This window comes from Equus quagga, chromosome 11, assembly GCF_021613505.1.
Source record: "Equus quagga isolate Etosha38 chromosome 11, UCLA_HA_Equagga_1.0, whole genome shotgun sequence".
Lineage (NCBI taxonomy): Eukaryota > Metazoa > Chordata > Mammalia > Perissodactyla > Equidae > Equus > Equus quagga.
The window spans coordinates 5,269,368-5,290,741 of NC_060277.1; the positions used below are offsets into that span (position 1 = coordinate 5,269,368).

The window sequence follows — 21,374 nt, forward strand, 5'->3', positions numbered from 1 at the left end:
TTAGGATCCAAGACAACACCAAAGTGCATAAACACTGAGAAATGACTTTAGAAACATGTTTCCTTCTGTGTAGGTTCCACACCTGGAATCCTGGCCTTCACCTGAGAACTCTGCCTTCCAGCAGGCAGATGAGAAGGTGGGCCTCCTCCTGTGCCTCCTTGTCGTGTTAGGGCATCTCCCTCCATCTTCCCTAAAACCCCCAGTGCCATCAGGTTGTACCACCTCTGCCCCTCTTCAGGACTGCCAATCACTGACCCGGGGTCCTCCCTCCCCCTTCACTTTAACTTGAATACCCAGCACTCTGCCACTGTCTCCAGTTCTACTCTCAATATACACAAAATGCAAAACATAGCACTTGCTATAAAATGTGCTTTAGAAATATTAACTCCAGTAGTCATCATAACAACCCCATGAACAAGGAACTATTGTTATCCTGACTTCATGGCTGAGAATACTGAGGCCTCAGGATAAGAGATTGGGCAGAGGTGGGTTCACACCTAGGCAGACGGGGTCCAGAGTCCATGCTCTTGCCCCTGTGCCGAGCTGCCTCTCGGTTCCTGGAAATCCTCTCCTTCATGCTTATCACCTCTGCCCCCCTCAGTCTCTCTCACGTAGTCATAACCAGGACTTGTAATTTACAGGCCACAACCTCTTCTCTGAAATCCTTGGGACTTCCAAAAATCAGAATGTTTTTATTTAGAAAGGCACCTCCATTAGCTATTTTGAATATAGCAGTGAAGTAGGTGAATAAATTTCTAACCTAGGTGATTTATAATTAAGTAGCCTGAATGTGGCAAATTATTAAACAAACATGGCAGTAAATAGATAAGGTTATTATGACACTCAGTGCTTAGCCAGTGCATTTGGGATACAGAATTGAATTTCTGTGCCCAAAAACTGATGATGCAAACTCTGGTCTTGGTGACCACCTGCTGATCTTCACAAAGGAGCTCACGTTCCTCTCTCTATTAGGCTCAATGGTAACTCTCCTCTCCTCACCCCATTCCCCCACCCCCCCAGCAAAAGAAAGATACGTCCACCTCCTAACCCCTAGACCGAGACCTTCTTTGGGAAGAGAATCTTTACAGATATAATTAAGTTGAGGTTCTTGAGAAGATTACCCTCTGTTGCCTGGATGGGCCCTAAATCCAAGGCCAGTATCTGATGAAGTTCCATTTGTTTATTTTTTTCTTTTGTTTCTCTTAGAGTAGACATGGTATTCGAAAAGATCCTTCTAAGAACAAAGTCAAAGAGTGCACTGCCTATATCTTCTTCAAGCAGTTGCATGGTTTCACATCTTAGCTTTAGTTCTTTAATAGATTTTGAGTTAATTTTTGTGTATAGTGAAAGATAATGGTCTACTTTCACTCTTCTGCATTTGACTGTCTAGTTTTCCCAGTACCATTTATTGACAAGACTTTCCTTTCTTCATTGTATGCTCTTGGTTCCTTTGTCGAACATTAGCTGTCCGTAGATGTGTGGTAATATTTCTGGGCTTTCAATTCTGTTTGACTTTCTGTGTGTCTGTTGTTGTGCCAGTACCATACTGTTTTGATTACTGTAGCTTTGCAGTATATTTTGAAGTCAGCAATTGTGATGCCTCCAACTTGTTCTTTTTCTCAGGATTGCTTTAGCTATTCAGGATATGTTGTTGCCCCATATGAACTTTAGGATTCTTTGTTCTATTTCCATGAAGAATGTCATTGGGATTCTGATTGGGATTGCACTGGATCTGTAGATTGCTTTAGGAAGTATGGTCATTTTCACTATGTTTTTTCTTCCAATCCATGAGCACGGAATCTCTTGCCCTCAGGGCTGAGGGGCAGCCTTTTTACAATGCTGTAGTTAGGAGTTTTATTTCTCCTTCTCATTCCTCCATTGGGATTAGTCTTTGAAACTACTAGGTACATCTTATTTTCAATTCCCTTCCTATTTCCTACTTTTCTATGAAATATTTTGCTTCATTGTGTCTATTTTTTTGTTGGGTCTGAGTAGCTGAATCCTTAGTTGTGCAAACAAATTCTTATTAGTGGCTGTTTCTTTCTCTACCTCTAATTAATTAAACTCTTTCTGATTAATACATCAGCTCCTCAGTCTGACAGGTCACAAAGCATTGATTAGATGGCTGATTTTTTTTCCTGAGGATGCAGTCTAATTACTTGAAGCAATTGGGGAGGCCCTCTGGTCTCTTGGTTCCATTTTGGATTGTTGGGTCCATCTCATGTTGCTGTAGGGGTGGGGCTGGGCACCCTAGACTCCTTCCTTAATGATTGTCCTATCTCAAGCCAAGGCTCAAAGCTCATCACTCTCAGCTTGTTTCGATTCTGTTGATTTCAGTTGCACTTTCTACACTTGTCACAAATGGGGCCCTGAAAGTTGTGGGGGACAGGTGAAAAGGAGAAACAATATGTATCCTGACTGAATATCCTGAGAATTAGCTCAGACAGAATAACTGAACGTTACAGCTGGTAGAAACTGGAAGATATCGAGCTCTTTGTTTATAAACTAATTTATGGAGGTGGAGGGTTCTGTCCATGTTCTTCCTGGAACAAGCTCCAGGCCTCCCCCCATCCCGCCACTTCCAGACCACAGCAAGGCTCTCATCTCTCTCTCTCTTTTGGGGGTACACTATTTCTACTGAGTTAAATTTCCCTCTGCTAGGAAAGGTCTGAACACCCCATCTATTGTTCCACTCCTTTTCTATTTCCTTCTTCCTAGTGTATATTACCTGAAAATTCTTCAAATATTGAAACAGCATTTTTGCATTACCCCATTTGTAGGAACCACTCTGTCTACACTTGCCTCTCTCGGAGCTTACTGCGTCATCACTGGCTATTGTCACTCACCTTTATCGTCCTTCTCACAATTTGTATTCATAGATCCATGTCTCTGTTTACTTGTTAAGGTTTCTTTCCCTCTTGAGACCGCAGGCTTCATGAGGAAAGACATCACATTGTTTTGTTCATTACTATGTAGCCAGCTCCTGGCATTCAATAAAAACGTATTGAATGGATGAATTAATGAATATATCTCAGAAAAATGGAGGGAGATATAAAGTTATTTCTTTCCCCAAAACGGCTGTATCATGTGATACTCTTTTATTGCCAGGAACAATGGTTTTCACTGAGACAGGCCATTGAAGACCTTTGCCCCTCAGAGGACATTTGGCAATGTCTGGAGACACTTTGGTTTTTACATTGGGGGGATTTTACTGGAATCTACTGGCATCTAGTAGCAGGGGTGTGGTTAAAACACCCTTCAATGTACAGGACAGATCCCCACATCAAAGAGTTATCTGAACTCAGATGCCAATAATGATGACGTTGAGAAAGCCAGGCCTCAACCTTTGCCTGGGTGAGCAATTGACATTATTCTACAAAATCAGACTCTCAGAAAATATTAGGAATAATCTGAAAGATCATTGGGTTAAGAGTGTTAACTTTCTTAGTAGACCATTCCCTTACACCATGCACAAAAATCAACTCAAAATGGATTAAAGACTTGAATGTAAGACCCGAAACCATGAGACTTCTAGAAGAAAACATAGGCAGTACGCTCTATGACATTGGTCTGAGCAGCATATTTTCAAGTCCCATGTCTGATCGGGCAAGGGAAACAAAAGAAAAAATGAACAAATGGGACTACATCAAACTAAAAAGTTTCTGCACAACAAAGGAAACCATCAACAAAACGAAAAGACAACCTAACAATTGGGAGAAGATATTTGCAAACCACATATCAGATAAGAACTCATACAGCTCAACAACAAAAAAACCCAACAATCCAATTAGAAAATGGGCAAAAGATCTGAACAGAGATTTCTCCAAAGAAGAAATACAGATGGCCAACAGGCACATGAAAAGATGCTCAACATCATTAGCTATCAGGGAAATGCAAATCAAAACTACAATGAGGTATCATCTCACTCTGGTCAGAATGGCTATAATTAACAAGACAGGAAACAACAAATGTTGGAGAGGATGTGGAGAGGTGGGAACCCTCGTATACTGCTGGTGGGAGTGCAAACTGGTGCAGCCACTATGGAAAGCAGTATGGAGTATCCTCAGAAAATTAAGGATAGATCTACCATATGATCCAGCTATTCCACTGCTGGGTATTTATCCAAAGAACTTGAAAACACAAAGGCATAAAGATACTTGCACCCCTATGTTCATTGCGGCATTATACACAATAGCCAAGACTTGGAAGCAACCTAGGTGCCCATCAAGGGACGAATGGATAAAGAAGATGTGGTATTTATACACGATGGAATACTACTCAGCCATAAGAAACGACGAAATCCAGCCATTTGTGACAACATGGATGGACCTTGAGGGTATTATGCTGAGTGAAATAAGTCAGAGGGAGAAAGTCAAATACCATATGATCTCACTCATAAGTAGAAGATAAAAACGACAAAAAAAAAAAAAACCACATAGCATTGGAGATTGGACGGGTGGTTACCATTGGGGAAGAGGGGAGGGGGGAGGGCAAAAGGGGTGACTAGGGTCACATGTGAGGGGATGCACTATAATTAGTGTTCGGGTGGTGAACACGATGTAATGTATCCAGAATTTGAAATATGATGTACATCCAAAAATAAAAATTAAAAAAAAAAAGAGTGTTAACTTTCTTGATTAGGAATCAGATGGCCAGATGGATTAGTAATAATACCTATGGCACTTTATAACTTGAAAAGTGAGTTCACGAATATCAATAAGCTCCCGGCCCTGCAGTGGCAAGAGTCTTGAGCCCTTCTTTGAGGAAGCTGGGTAATGCTTTCCCTTGCTCTGCAGTGTGCCAACATTCCAGAGATGGGAAATTACCAAAAAATGTGTTCCCAGTTTCCAGTTTTCTGCTCAACATTTCTTATTTGACTTCTTTTAGCATTGGGAACAGAAAGTTCTATCACCTGGAACCACAAAGGTACAGTCAGAGGGGTCACTGTCCTTTTCTCATGTGGATGGAGAGAGCTGGCAGATGTGCTTTGAGCAACAAGGTCTGGAAAGGAGAATGGATCTGCTTCCTCCAGCACTGACAGTGGTGGTACCTCAGACACGCTGGTGTGTCTGCATACCATGCTGTTTTTCAACTCTTTTGTGTAATGTAATTCCTCAATCTCAAGTTGTCCTCAATGTGTGCTTACATTTCTGCTTGTTGGTGGCCAGTGCAGATGCAAAAATGATTCTTAACAGGAGAGAAAAACCAAGTATTGACTCTCAATGCTTGTACCTAATTGTATCTCTGTAACCAAAATCCAGTAAGGTGGATTGAAAAAAGGGGAAAACTTCAAGTCTGCACACTAAGAAAAGAGAACTCATTGGCCCCAAAAAAGATAATGGCTCAGCTAATGTCATATAAAGACATGTTTTGTAGAATAACTTTCTTAATAATCACTATTGAAAATAATCTTCCAAGTTCACACCTTGAACTACAGGGATTCCATCTGGGGATTTTCCCATCGATGGCAAATATTTATCTGGAAGGAGTGCATGCTATAGGCAGTAACGCAGGTCAGACGACATAGAGATAAAGCTAACAGGAGGTGATCCTTCAACTGTGTAATTCCTTCCCACATCAGTGCCTGTTGCAAAGAAGAACTCTGGAGGTAAAAAAGAAAAATTTATGTCTACGACTAAAAGGAAATTTTACCAAATTAAGGCAATCATGAATTAATTACTTGAAATTAACATCCAGTAATCTTGTATAATTTAATTTTTGTTCGATTTTATTTTGTTATAGAAAAACTTGAGATTTATAATAAAAATCTAAAATTGAAAAACAATTAGAAATAATATCTGATAATTTCCTCAGGTATCCTGGGGTACGTATGTTTTTTCCCCCAGGAATGTAGAAAATTAGAATCCTATGTTCTTTATAATAATCAAGAAGGAAAGAGTTCTCCACATGTCAACAGCAGCATCATGAGTGACCACTGGTCCCCCGCTGCAGTGGAGCAGCTCTGCTATGAGAACGTGACTGGATCCTGTGTGAAAACTCCCTACTCGCCCGGGCCCCGGATCCTTCTGTACGGCGTCTTCGTCTTGGGCGCTGTGCTGGCTGTGTTGGGAAACCTTCTGGTGATGATTTCCATCCTTCACTTCAAGCAGCTGCACTCTCCAACCAACTTTCTCATTGCCTCTCTCGCTTGCGCTGACTTTCTGGTGGGGGTCACTGTGATGCCCTTCAGCATGGTCAGGTCCGTGGAGAGCTGCTGGTACTTTGGGCGAAGCTTCTGCACTTTCCACACGTGCTGTGATGTGGCTTTTTGTTACTCTTCTCTCTTCCACTTGTGCTGCATCTCCATCGACAGGTACATTGCTGTCACTGACCCTCTGGTCTATCCCACCAAGTTCACGGTGTCTGTGTCAGGGATGTGCGTCAGCATCTCCTGGATCCTGCCCCTTGTCTACAGCGGTGCTGTGTTCTACACAGGTGCCTATGACGATGGGCTGGAGGAATTATCCAGTGCCGTCAACTGTGTAGGAGGCTGTCAGACAGTTGTAAATCAAAACTGGGTGTTGATAGATTTTCTCTCCTTCTTTATACCTACGCTTGTTATGATAATTCTCTATAGTAATATTTTTCTGGTGGCTAGACAGCAGGCTAAAAAGATCGAAAGTACTGGTGGCAAAACGGAATCATCGTCAGATAGTTATAAATCCAGAGTGGCCAAGAGAGAGAGAAAAGCAGCTAAAACGCTGGGTGTCACGGTGGTGGCATTCACGATTTCATGGTTACCGTATAGTATTGACTCATTAATCGATGCCTTCATGGGCTTCATAACCCCTGCCTATATTTATGAGATTTGCTGTTGGGGGGCCTATTATAACTCAGCTGTGAACCCTCTGATTTATGCTTTATTTTATCCTTGGTTTAGGAAAGCCATCAAAGTGATTGTGAGTGGTCAGGTTTTCCAGGACAGTTCTGCAAGCATGAATCTGTTCTCTGACCAAAGATGAGCTATTGTACCGAGGAAGCTGAAGATATTTTTACATTTTCTAAATGAAATGAGTTTTTAAAAGTCAAATAAGAAAACTAATAGAGAGAAAACAAATTGCTCTTTAAGTTTAACAGGATGAATCAATGTTTTCCAGTCTTGTTAGGATATGCCTTTCCCCGTCACTTCTCCAAAGACATTTATTTGACTAATCAACGTTAAATCCCCGTTTGTTAACTGCTGCGGAGCTCAGCGTACCCCGCTCCCTGCAGACACTCCCCTCCCTCCCTTTTCCCTTCTGCTCCATTGACTCTTCCCTTTGTAACCTGAAAACATCTTTGTTTTCTTTGATTGTTTTCCTCTTCCTTACAACATTTTCCATTCACTCCCAACTTGTCAAAAATGCCTCTGTGATTGGCTTTCACTGGGGTGTTGCTTCTTTTTGCTTTGCTGGTCTTCCCAAGGAGAACTTTTGGGTAGCAACGAAATCTATAATGCGTACTGTCTGTCCAGTGTCTGCATCAGGAATTTGCTCCAGCGTCTCCTGGATCCTACCCCTTGTGTACAGTGGTGCCCTGTTCTACACGGGTGCCCATGACAATGGGAAGAGGAATGAGTGAATTCCCTCAGCTGTGTAGGTGGTTGTCAGTTGGTTATAAATGAATTTTGGACATTGATAGACTTTCTATTTTCCACGTAGCTTTCTTAAGATGATTCTGTACATTAATATTTTCCTTCTGGTTAAAAAACAGGCTAAAAAGATTGAAACTATTCATAGACAATAGAATCATTATTGGGAACTTCCAAGACCAGTGTGACAAAGAGAGAGAGAAGAGCAGCTAAAACCCTGGCATCATGGTGGTAGCGTTTTGATCTCATGGTTACAGTATGTGACTGATTCACTCATTTGATTCCTTTTTGGGTTTTATAACACCTTCATATGTTTATGAAATATTTTGCTGGCTCAATTCTTATAATTCTGCTGTAAATCCTTTGATTTATGCTTTATTTTAGGAGAGCAATAAAACTCATAACTGGCCAAGTATTAAAAGACAGTTTATTAACCATAACTTTATTTTCTAAATAGGCCTAATTTCAAATTGAGGTATTTGGTGACATACCAGGAATTTCCTGGTCTAAATAATGGTAGACACAAGGTTCATATTTCTAATTTCCTCAAATCTGGGCTGTCCCCTGCTCTGTCAGTTGTTATTTTCCTGTTCCAGGCCTCCTTTCCAGGTCCCTTTCTGTCCCTGTCAGAGGCTCCTGTTCCCTGTTCCCTGAGAAGGTCTGTGTCCCCGTCTCTCTCTGGACTCAGTTAACTTTGCTGTCATGTCAGCAGCTGGTTTCCTGGGGTCCTGTCTTTCTGGGTTCTGAGAGCTCTCTGAGCCTCATCCAGCAGCTTTCCAGCCTCTGGGCAGGACTCCCATTATATAATTGGGGAGATCTTGTAAATGTGGGAATAACCGTGAGCAGGTGGTACAATTTCCGCAGTAGTGATTGTCCTTTCCTGTGGCTGTTCCCTCATTTCATGTGTTGTTTTTCCCTCTCGTCTTGGTGGAGGAAATTTTCTGTCATTTGTTTTGTGTAAACACTATCCAGAGCTTATACATTGTACATGGTTAAAAATAACAATGTACTGTGAGCTATGGGAGAAGGATGGATTATGCAAGAAATGTTGATGAGGCAAATGACTTTTGGGAAAATATCGTTAAGCATCCTGCTTCATGTATTTCACAAAATCAAAACTGATTTCTTACAGATGTTAAAAAATTAGAGAAAATATAGCTTTTATAATTTTTCATTGGTGGAATTATACCAGAAAACTCATATAAATTCATACATTCCATTTAAATTCTTTAAACTTTGAGATAAAACACAGCTGGGACCCCCCAGTGGTATAGTTGTTTAGTTCACGGGCTCTGCTTTGTTGGCCCAGGTTCATGGGTTCAGATCCTGAGCACAGACCGATGCACTGCTCATCAAGCCATGCTGTGGCAGTGTCTCACATACAAAAAGAGGAAGACTGGCACAGGTCTTAGCTCAGGGACAATCTTCCTCACACACACACACACACACACACACACACAAAAGCCATGTTAAGGAAAAAAAAGACAAACTTAGAAAAACTATTGGCAGCATACACAATGAAGAGAGAATTAATATCTTTAAAAATATAAATGCTTTTTACAAAACAGTAAGACAGAGATGAACATTCCACTAAACAAATAAACAGGCAATCGTACAGAGGGAAATATAAATGGCTAATAAATACGTTAAAATGCCAAATGTATAAATAATAAAAAAATGCTAATAAGAATGCAGTAGGGTTTCATACATCAGCTGAGCAAATATCAGAAGCACCAATAAGACCCAATGTTAATTAGCGTGTGGGAAATCAACAAGAGGTGAGCACAATCATGTGCATCTCAGGAAAACATGATTCAGTCTCTCCTTTCTGAGGTGAATTAAAATATTTACATAAATTTAAATCATACATGTCACTTGACTCTATAGTTCCATTTCTAGCAAGTAATCCTAAAAAAAGAATCAGACAAGGAAGCAAACACGACTAGGACATTCAGTGTAGAACTCTTAATTATGAACTTGAAATACGTAGATCAATATGGGATAAATTAAATAAATTGTGCTCCAACTATGTCATGGAATGTAGCGAAGACATTAAAAAGTGCTAACAAGTTCTATATAAATTGACATGGAAAAAAAACCATAATGCATCTTTTGACTAAACACAAAAAAACCCAAAAAACCCTGACCCAGATTATAAAACAGCATATGTCAATGGCCCCCACGTAGGCATATACTTCTACATGCTTTTACAAAGTCTAACCTTATGTGCAATGCACAGTGTGTGTGCATAGCGGGATTTACTTTGTCATTTACCATCATGATGTTTGGGATGAAATAAACATATTAAAATTGATATTACCAGTACATGTCTCTGTTCTTATCTGAGCATTGAATTAGGCATGCCTGTGTATATCATTGTTTTGTTTTAGGATATTATCTTTTGAGCATATATCTCTGGTATATTTTCTCTTACCTAATGAAACTAAATTGCACCTGCATTGGTATGTTTTAGTGACTACATCTTAAAGTGATGGAAGTATCTTAGGAATTATATCTTAAAGTATTTGTGATAACTTTTTGCAGCAGGTCTTTAACATTCTCCAATTATTCCTCTCTAATCTTAATTATGTGCTGTATTCAGGAGCTGTGGAAGCTGCTGAGTCTGCATTCCATTTGTGTTTTATTTCTATTCTTTATAGCATTTCTTGAAAGTGGTAAACAGCAACAGTAGATGTGTCGGGGACAAGCTGTAGGAACAGCCCATCTTCTGAGACAGGAAGGCGGTGTCCCTAGAGAACCACCGCTCAGGGGTGAACCAGAAAGTACTGAAGACAAACCCTGGTCATGTGATCTTGGACAACTCGCCTAACATCCCCCAGCTTCAGATCACTCATCTCTAAGAGGGGCGTGATGGTACCCACAACAGAGGGCTGTACAAGTGAGGGTAAGGTAGGAAAAGGAGCTAACACAGAGTTAGCACTGGGTTACTATATGGTAACCAATAACATAGTATAATCTGGATAGATGACAGACAGATATAATGTAAGAATCATTAATGCAAATAATAGGAGCAAGTGGATGATCTTTTCTTCCAAGTTCAACTTCACTTTTTTTTTGTTTTGAGGAAGATTAGCCCTGAGCTAACTACCGCCAATTCTCCACTTTTTGCTGAGGAAGACTGACCCTGAGCTAACGTCTGTGCCCATCTTCCTCTGCTTTATATGTGGGACGCCTCCCACAGCATGGTGTGCCAAGTGGTGCCACGTCCGTACCCAGGATCCGAACAGGGGAACCCCGGGCGGCCGAATTGGAACGTGCGAACTTAACCACTGCGCCACCAGACCGGCCCCTCAGCTTCACTTCTAAGGAGTGACTGGAATGATGGGTGGGGTGTTTAAGCAGGTGGGGAGGTGAGTGAGGCCCTCCAGCAGGTGCAGGTGAACAGTGACCTGTAGCTGGCTCTTCAGAGCACGTGAGCCTGAGAGGCAGGAGTCGGTGACCACACAGAGGAGGGCTTTCAAGCTTTCGCACAGTCCAAATGCTGAAATTCCAAAAGCTGTAACGTTGGCAGTCAGTGCCTAACTGATTTGGTGACAAACTCTGAGATGAGGTCCTTTCCGGTGTTCCTTTCTGCCTCTCTGTCTGAGTAGCCCTGCTCTGGTGCAGAGACAGTAATGTGTCGACTACAAGTGCTTCTCCTACTTCACTGCTACATTCAAAATAGCTAATGGATGTGCCTTCCAAATAAAAATACGGTGATTTCTGGAAGTCCCAAGGGTTTCAGAGAAGAGGTTGTGGCCTGTGAATTACAAGTCCTGGTTATGACCGCATGAGTGAGAGACTGAGGTTGGGGGAGCTGATGACCTTGAAGGAGAGGATTTCCAGGACCCTAGAGGCAGCTCGGCACAGGGGCAAGAACATGGACTCTGGACCCAGTCTGCCTAGGTTTGAACCCAGCTCTGCCCAACTTCTTATCCTGAGCCTCAGTATTCTCAGCTGTGAAGTGGGGATAACAGTACCACCTCTTCATGGGGTTGTTATGGTGACTATTGGGGTGACATTTCTAAAGCACATTTTATAGCAAGTGTTATGTTTGACGTTTTGTGTCTATTGAGAGTAGAACTGGAGACAGCGGCAGAGTGCTGGGTATTCGAGTTAAGGTGAAGAAGGAGGGAGGACCCTGGGTCAGTGATTGGCAGTCCTGAAGAGGGGCAGAGGTGGCATAGTCTGATGGCACTGGGGGTTTTAGGGAGGAGGAAGGGAGATGCTCTAACACGACAAGGAGGCACAGGAGGAGGCCCACCCCCTCATCTGCCTGCTGGAAGGCAGAGTTCTCAGGTGAAGGCCAGGAGTCCAGAAGGTGCAAGGAACCTATGCAGAAGGAAGCATGTTTCTAAAGTTATTTCTCAATATTTATGCATTTTGGTGTTGTCTTGGATCTTAACCCAGTTGTGTGGAAGTGCAGTCTGGGAATCGGTGCTGGACTGGGCAAAGTTCTCATTGGTCGGGGACAAAGAGAAAACTAAGAACAATGACACACGTATCTCAGAATTTAAAGTTTATTCAATTTATGTTACTGTCCCTTATCTTAGATTACATTCTTCCTTAAGTTTTGATATTAAAATGTACCTTTCTTTTATGAAATTATGGCTAAGTACCTAAAGTTGTCATGCTGCTGTTGCTGCTCTTTGTCATGTCCCTAGTTGGCAAAGTTAAAATTTGGCAATTGTCTGTGGGTTCCCCAAATTGTTTTAACCAATTTTATTATTTCTGAAACCCAAGTTTCTAGGCACCACTGACCTGACCCATTAGTATTTAATAGCAAAGGTGGTATTTTCAGCAGGTAAGCCTTTTATTACATCCCTCAAAACAAGCCAGGGCAGCGTTGGTCAACTCTGAGCATTAGGGCCAGTGACGTAATACTGAGTGATAATAGCCCTGACGTGATCCGATGGAAGCAGATGTCCGAGAAATCAACCACCCAGGGAAACCGACATGAAATGTCTACGATGAAAGATAAGGCTTGTCCTCCACTTCCACTTTTTTTTTAACTACATAATTGAAAGTTATTAGCAGATTCTAGGTTATTTTATGCTTTCATATTGCGGATAGGTCTATGGAGAGCAGCCAGCCCCATGCTGAGATGTTGTGTAAATCAGAGGCTCCTCCTACGGCCTCTAAAATTCCTGCACGTGCGTGATCTTCCTGTTGCGCTCATTAGACCATGCTGAGTAAACGCACTTGCATCAGATAAAGGTCAAGATTAGGCAGCAATCCCGTTTCTCAGGGGGTTAGGACTCTAACACCAAGGACAGGATCTGGAGGCAAACTTTCGTTGTCTTGCATCATCTACAGTTTTCAGTCTCATATCTGACAATCCGTTTCCAGGTTCTGATCTACTCAGACGTTCCTAATATAAAAGTTCATTAAAAAAAATATCTCCCCAATGACTGAGAGTGTGAGACATTCTTCACTATCTTGGACCTGGGAGAAAGATGTGTTAATGATTCTCTGAGGTCTTTCCAGTGCCCAAACACAGAAGTTTGTTAATGAGAGAAAGGGGAGAGAAATGTTTTGTCCTTTTGTCTCCTTGGATTGGAGGCTGGAGGTAACCAACACAGAGCAGGGTCAAAATGTCCAACCATAAACGAACAACGATTGGCATTGGTAACACACAATCAATATATTAATTATACATCTAATAACAGTTCAAGTTACTCTTCAAGTTAGTGTATAACTGAGTTAGTTATCAGCTCGATCCTTTACATAACTCATTTGTGATGAATAAGTATTTCCCAGAAGTATGTGTTACCCTCATGGAATACTTTGAGCGATAGAGGAAACAAAACAAAATTAATTTTCCTCCAATCACAGCCTCTAAATGTGCCGTAGCAAAGCCTCCTTATTCATTCCTACACTAGATCTCAGGTAGACCTTACAGCTGTTGAGTCACTCTGAGTGTTAACTATTGAATTTTGATCCAGTTTAAAACCTCAGTCTTCTTCTAATGTGTCTAATTGACTATCCCTGCCCTCGCTATTCTCAGTGCTGGCCAGGTCGGAACCTAAAATACTTGGCTTTAAGGGAAGGGTATGTCTGACACTTCATTCTTTATCTCACCCTCCTTTTTTTGCTCTATCCTAGAGGGAGAGGGAGAAAGTAGAGTAAAATGAGCACAATAATTTGGTATCAATATTGGTCTCTCTGTAACATTTGTTTGGCGGTCATGACCTCTGTGTAATGAGCCTCATAGTAATGTCTGTCTCAGGCGGTGCACATCTGCGTTCTTCAGGCTTCCCTGCAGGAGGCATTCCCATCCTCAAGTGCCTGATGCTTGTGATCAGTACTGATTTGATCTTTCCAACATCCTCCGCAAGTCGTGTGGGATGTGTCACAATGCTTGGTGCACCCTGAAATGGGAGACCTCCAAGAAGCGCTGAGCCTGATTGGCCTCCATGTGTCCTCTAGCCCACATGAAACTCATGCATCTTTGAAATACGTGCAACTCATTGCATGCAAACTTTAATTGGTGACAGTATGGGCTTCCCTCACTGCCAGCCCATTTCTCCTCTCAGCCATCTCTCTCCAATTCTACTTTCCTCTGCTCAACATGAACACAGTCATGTTTCATGGAATAAGCACATCTAAAGGGGAAATAAATCTTGAATCACCTTGTCAGTACCTTCTTTGATGGAGTGGTCCCCTGGACAACAGGACACCAGAAGTAAAAGCCTATAATATTTCCCGTCATGGACAGACTCTGAGGAGGAGTTGGAAGAGGTCAGCTGGAGTGGCTCACCCACATCAGGGATCTCAACAGTGGACAGGCTTCCCCCAAAAGGAGTCACACATGTACCTCATCACAGAGCCTACATTTGGGTGGCTGCCACATTCAGGGCATTGCCCATCAGGACTAAAACACTACCAGGAATAAGAACAACTTTTGTCTCATTATTATCACTCTGCTTATTCCATTCCTGCTCCATCCAGAAAAGGAGAGTAGAAGGAAGAAGGGAAAAGCAGATTTACACCCCTCCAGTTCCTGAGATCTAGGCCTGGAGTGCACTGACTAGGACAGAAAAGATGAGAGTGCTAAACTGGATGTGATTTTAAAGTTTTAATCTTGATTAGAAAGAACTTTTTATGGGCTTATGAACACTGGAAATTATGTGGAAAGCAATAGATCTGCCCAGAGTGTTATTAAAGATGGAGAGGGGAGCATCTATAGAGCATGCGCCTGCACTTGGAGATCAATGGTAAATCTAGTGACATATTCTATGAGCCACGCTTCCTAATCAGACTAGAGGGAAGGACAAATCTGATGACTAGAGTCCCAGTCCTTCATGCTTTTCCTAAATAATTTGAAGAATACTTCCCACCACCCTACCACACATTTTGAGAGATCTCATTCATTTCTTAGAAAGTAAATAATAAGTCATTAAACACTCATTTAGTAATTCTGAATATTCTTACATTTACCCTACTTAAGCTTTCATGTTCAAAAATAAATTTATTGTTGATGAAGTGCTCTTCCAAGTGTGACCACTTGGTTTCTGGGTCAATATTCAGGGTCAATATTTCAAAACACTGAAAACCGTATGACAAGACACGAGCGATGGCCAGTCAGAAAGGATGCTATTCTGAGAGGCAGAGCAGGCCCTGGAGAGGCCCTCCTTGGCCCTTTGTTGATCTTTCAGTTGCTGGATCAGGAGGAGCCCTGGAGTTTTGGGAGGAGGACGCAGGGGAAGGTGGCAAGGGGTCGCATGGGGACTCAGGGCAATAGGTATTTATCAACCAGTATGTGAGCACTTCAACATTTTCCCGGTTGGAATGGTTGAATTGGTGCCTACCATCTGAATATCCGCCATGTCAAGATAACTGAGCACACAGTTTACTTACCTTACTCCTGAAATCCCAGTGAATTGCACCAGAAAACATATCTGGAAGATAAAAATTGTTCAGTTTCTGAAAGACAAAAATCAGATAGGATCAAACTGATTGAAAACCAGAGTAGAGAAAAACACAGCCCAAAATACCCACAGTAAAAGGTTGCCAGGGAGGTAACAACTGGTCTTTCCAATAGAGCCTGGGAGAAATTCTGAATCCAGGAAAAGCGATCAGAGGATGAGCGGAAGAAAATAACAAAAATGATTCTAGAGAAAGGTTCTTCCAGGCTAAAGAGTCTAAACTTCAAATTCAAAGTATCTACCAAGTGCAAAGAGGGAAAATGAAAAAATGCAGGCACTAAATACAGACAAGTACAAAAAATTCTTGAAAGCTCCTAGGAACAGAGGCTGGAAGGACTAGTTTAAGAAAAAGGAATGAAGATCGTACTGGCAACAAACTTCTCATCAGCACACTAGATCCTAGAAGGCAGCAAGACGTGGTTTTGAAGTTACGGGAAATTTTTGGAACCATAATTCTAGTTAAAATTAAAATTGTAATTGATAACCTAAAATGTTCTTTAAAACTTATTTAGAACTAAGAAAAATGTATATATAATATGTACATATATATTTCTCTATATTATATATACTATATTAATTATATTACTATATTAATATATTGTAACAAATGGTTTTTATTATACTATGTTATAATTACCATAATATATACATACACAATATAAATATGTATATATATAAATTTGTATAAATATAAAATAGAGCAAGGAGTAGATGGTGCTGGGTTGCTAGAAGCAGGCGAGCCAGATCTCAGGCAGCAGAGTGGAGGCGATTCTCAGAAAGGAGAGACTGTCCTGCCAGAAGGAGAGCAGATGAGAGCGGACCTCCGGGCTCTCCCAGCAGGGCCCAGTCCGGGCCTGTGGACAACCAGACGTGGCTGAAGTGTGGCCAGCCCCCTCCTGTGAATTCACAAGACTCTGGCTATCTGGCCTTGCTCAGGTTCCTTAGGCAGTGGCCTGGATCTAAGAAGGGATGGTTTAGATGAGATCATCTCAAAGATTCCTTTCAGTTTTAGTATTTTGAAAATCTATCATGACACCCTAATGATTAGAAGGCAAAGGGAATGTGGCTAATGTATCATTCCATTAACACTCATTTCCATGAACGGTTAGTCTCATGAGCCACAAATTAACGTGTGCAGTGACTGCAACTTTGAGACGATGATACCCACTTTCACACATAAAGAATGATGCGTAAAGGATCATTTCTTTTACATGACTGTGCACATTCTTATCCAATTTGTAAAGTATTTCTATATTTAGAGGAAATATGCACTTATTTATTCAGCATGTATTTATTGACTCTCTGCTATGTTCCAAGGACAGTGGAAGGACTGTGTTGGAGGTACAAAAATGAACAAGAACAGGACCTTCCTCTGAGGAACACACATTTGGGGAGGGGAACAAATACGCATGACACATCATTAGAAAGCAGAGAGGAGTGTGACAAACACAATGAACAAAGTGGTTCCTGAGACGGTGGGTGCTGCACAGATGTGCATTCACAGCCTCTACTGTTTTAAACTTTTATTCATGGAAAAATGAAGGGAAACTTTACAAGGTATTGTTAAAACAGGAGCTACTAAAGGGGCACAAAAGTTGCAAACACAATCATATTGCTATTATAATATTTGAAATCCGTGGAAAAAAGTTAAAGGAAATTTGCAAGCCCACAACATGTGGTTGGGATGAAGTGTGTGATGTCACAGCCCTGTTGTGGAGAAGAGGCACAAAGGAACCCAGTGGTTAAGACGTACCAAACAGCCAGATCCTGGTTTTCCTTGATGTGCAGACCAAGCCTGCCTTAGAAATTAAGATGCAGTTTATCTAAACGACCCTCCATTCGGCCTCAGGGGAAAAGCTTTTACAATAAAATACTATTTTCATAATGAAGAAATATAGATCAATTGAAAACTATAGATCAGATGTTATATCACAACCATCAATTTCTCCCTTCAATGTCTCCCTCTCCCCAAGGATCTTTGCATATGTTTTTCAGTGTGATGATCGAATTTTTCCCTTAAAGTAATTTGCACAAAAATCTTGTGCTCCAAGTTGCTCTAACAACTTGAGCGCAGTGGCTGGGCGACCTGCCCCTTTGTGAGGGAGGAATACTCAGGGGTTACTTCACTTCCTCTCTGACTCTCTGGGTGTGAATGCTGGTTCTGCTGTTGAACAAATGTGCCGCCTTGGGTAGGTGACTCACTTCTTTATGCCTCAGGTTCCTCATTTATAAAATAGAAGTAATAATAACGTACCCTCACTCACAGGGTTCTTGTGAAGGTTAGGTGAGCTCGTTCAGGTAAAGCAATCCTAGCACAGAATGAGTGTTGTGTAACTTAGATAAAACATTATCAGGTGTATATGGTCTTTATTGTTTTATCCTGTTCCAAATCACATGTAGTGCATACCAGAAGAACTCAATAAATGTTCACTGAAGCAAAGGCCACAGACTAGTCCCCACACAACCAGCGTATTCACAGAAGAGAATAATGAGGGCAGTAGCTCTGTGTCTTCATAACAAAAGTTTCCAAACATTTATAAAAATAGAACAGTATGTTGATCTAGGAAAGGAAGTGGCAAAAGTAGATGATTTGTGTGATATATTTGAAAGGCCGCTAAAAATAACGGAAGGACAGGTGTCAGTGTACTGAACTAGATGTCAGAAGTACTTATGCGAATCGAGAAGCTTTGTGCTATTCACGAGATTTCTTCAACACTTTGGTCTTAGCTTCTTTATCTTTAAAATGATGCAGCATGATTCCTCTAGAGCTTGTGGAACAGGATTAGAAATAGTACTTTACTGAAACCACTAGGATCAAAATAAATTGATGGTATTTAGTGTTAGAGTGGAAGAAGTGTGGGAAACTGATCCTAAACAGTCTAGTCCACCTTAATCATCTGCATCATCTTTAACCATCAAATAAAGACACGAGGGTTCCTCACAAGAACCGTATAACCCGAAATAATACGCTCTCTCGGGACAGGTTTACCAATTCAAAGCGTTTGTGTGACAGTAGGAGAAAAGCTGTCTAATACATAATGTTGATTTATATCAAGCTAGTAGTTAGAGAAAAATAGCAAGAATATTTTGATATGTATTCACTCTTTCCCCAAAGATATGATAACGTGATTTTAAAATCTTGATGTCTGATTGCAACAAAACTAACAGAGCAGAATCAGGTAGCTTGTTCACCTCCTGCGTGGGACATACAGCACACTCCGGTCAGTACCAAGAACAAGCCTTCGTCTCTGAAATAACCGGCAGGGTTTTATCCACCGTGAATGGTGTAACTAATTCAGTTTCACTCTTTTGCTGAAATCAAGTTTGTGGGTCGTAATGAAATGCATTTTCTGGGCTCTGTCTTGTCATCATTTTATGCCCTTCATTTCAGTTTTCTTTCTTCTTTTGAACACATTGTTAAGTTATGCTACTTGTGTATCATTTAAGACCTTGTAAATAATTTTTGGAACAAGGCAGAAGTTAAGTGAATAAATAATATTAATTTAAGATAAAGTATAATAATAGATGACAATATTACCCTTGCTTTACACACATGCTAACAGGTAAAATTTCTGAAGTGTAATGTCATTTTTTTGAGCAGCCTTACTCAACAGGAAGAAGCTCACTGACTGAAGTTTCTAATTTATGATGCCAGCTCCCTTTCCCCTTATAAATAAATGAATGGATGTTATATGTAATACATCTATCTCTTGACTGATTTCTTCTGACTCTGAAATCACATCTTTGGACTTGAGAATCTGAAGCTCACAGCGTAGACTCCGTCCTTTGCCCTCCCTGAGCCAGGAGCCACCACCTCTCTAAGTATCTTAGTTGCATTTACATTTTAACAGAAAAATATTACAAAGGAACAAAGAGAAGACATCGCCAGGGGTTAAACTAGGATAAAGAAATAAAAGGCAGGTTTAGAATAACAAAAAAAATACTGGATCTTTTATATATATTCTCTTGAGAAAATTTAAGAATAAGACAAGGGAGGGTTGTTAACCAGGGAAATACAGCGAAGCTCAGACAGCATTAAGCAGCCTGAGACCAGTGTTAAATGAAGCATTTCTGGCTCCGTGGCTGAGCTGTTCCCATTACCATCAGGTTTTGATGTGATATTTACCAAAGAAGACTGAACCTGAATTAAGTGTTTGGGTCAAAGTTGAGGCATAATTCAATTATTTTACATTAGAAGATCTTGTATTTATAATCAATTGTTTTCTCTCCAAAGCTGTGTTCCTTGCGAATCTATTTTTAGTTCTTCCATTCTAAAACTTGAACTCACCCAGAAAATAAATTTATTGTTGAGGAATTCTCTCTCAAGACTTTGCCAGTGACAATGAGTTGGATGGCTTTTCGAAACCAAGGATAAAAGAAAGCATAAATCAAGGGGTTCATTGCTGAGTTATAGTAAGCAACCCAAACCAGTATCTCATACATATACGTGGGTGTGATGAAACCTAGGAAGGCATCGATGACCGAGTCAATGAAGTAGGGCAGCCATGAGATCAGAAACGCTGTCACGGCGAATCCCAGGGTCTTTGCTGCTTTTCTCTCCCTCTTGGACACTCTGTCTCTGTAGCTGTCTGACGATCTCGAAGTCTTACTGCTCAGACTTTCAATCTTTCTAGCCTGTTGTTTAGCAATGAGGAAAATCTTGGAGTAAACCATTATCATCACCAGAGTGGGAATGAAAAATAATAGAAAATTGACCAGTACCCAACTTTGATTCACTGCAATCTGACAGCCTCCCACACAGGTGAGAGCACTGACTAGCTCCTCCAGCCCAGCTTCATTTGCACCTGTGCCAAGAAGGGAAGAAGAAAAAATAACAGACAGGAGCCAGGAGAAGGCAATGCACATGCCAGCGACAGAGGCAGTGAACCTGGTTGGATAGACCAGAGGGTCCGTGACCGCAATGTATCTATCAAGAGAAATAAAACACAAGTGGTAGATGGAGGCATAACAGAATGACACATCGAAACAAGAGTGCAACGTACAGTAAGTCCGCCCAAAGTACCAGCAGCTCTCCACGGACCTGACCATGCTGAAGGGCATCACAGTGACCCCCACCAGGAAGTCAGCGCAGGCGAGAGAGGCAATGAGAAAGTTGGCTGGAGAGTGCAGCTGCTTGAAGTGAAGGATGGAAATCATCACCAGGAGGTTTCCGAATACAGCCAGCACGGCTCCGAAGCCAAAGACTGCATACAGAGCCAGGCGGGGGCCTGGGGAGTAGGGGGTCCTGATGCAGGATCCATTCAGGTTCTCGTAGCAGAGCTGCACAGCCGCAGGGGGGGCCACTCCCTGCTCGGGAGTCTCTGTTCTGAAACCTGGAGAAGCTGTCATCCTCCAGGGCCAAGGCTGTCATTCAGTCTTTCAAAGTCCTTAAAAGAAAAAAAAGAGATATACAATATGTCACTAATTGCCGGTGTATTCTGTCCCTGTTTCTAAGTGCAAATCCTTATTTTCTTGTTTAGAAAGTGATTCATATCCTCATCTCATAAAATAATTCACTTCCAAATGAATAAGCAGTTAATTTGCATCATTACATAAAATGATATTTATTTAAGTTAAAAAGAAATCTTCCTTTGCATTACATCCTTCTTCGTATCTGAGCAGTGTTGGTCTTCCAAGAGGTTTTCTTTAATGCATGTACAAATGCCACATTTTATTAGCGTTCTTTTCCTAATTTGTCAGAGTGAGGATAATGCCCAAAACACTGTCCCCTCAGGAAAGTAGCTCAATAATTCCCAGTACCCAAAGCCCTTCAGATTGAATCCCCATAGTGCAAGACATGGAAAGAAAGAAAATTTTAAATAGCAATTATGTTTATGCTACAGTAAGTTTATTCCCTTCGAATTTCCTGATGACAT

The 21,374-nt window shown here is 41.3% G+C and overlaps 2 protein-coding genes and 1 pseudogene across 2 annotated transcripts; 2 read left to right on the forward strand and 1 right to left on the reverse strand.

The window, feature by feature from the left end:
* Window positions 1-5,924: 5,924 nt before the first annotated feature.
* On the forward strand, window positions 5,925-6,962 carry LOC124246664 (trace amine-associated receptor 6). Its single transcript, XM_046675079.1, has one exon. The coding sequence runs from the start codon at window positions 5,925-5,927 to the stop codon at window positions 6,960-6,962; it is 1,038 nt and encodes a 345-aa protein (XP_046531035.1).
* Window positions 6,963-7,434: 472 nt separating this feature from the next.
* LOC124246665 (trace amine-associated receptor 6-like) lies at window positions 7,435-8,027 on the forward strand (annotated as a pseudogene).
* An 11,755-nt stretch (window positions 8,028-19,782) lies between these two features.
* Window positions 19,783-20,847, reverse strand: LOC124246666 (trace amine-associated receptor 7a-like). The gene has a single exon (XM_046675080.1). The coding sequence runs from the start codon at window positions 20,845-20,847 to the stop codon at window positions 19,783-19,785; it is 1,065 nt and encodes a 354-aa protein (XP_046531036.1).
* Between the last annotated feature and the right edge of the window lie 527 nt (window positions 20,848-21,374).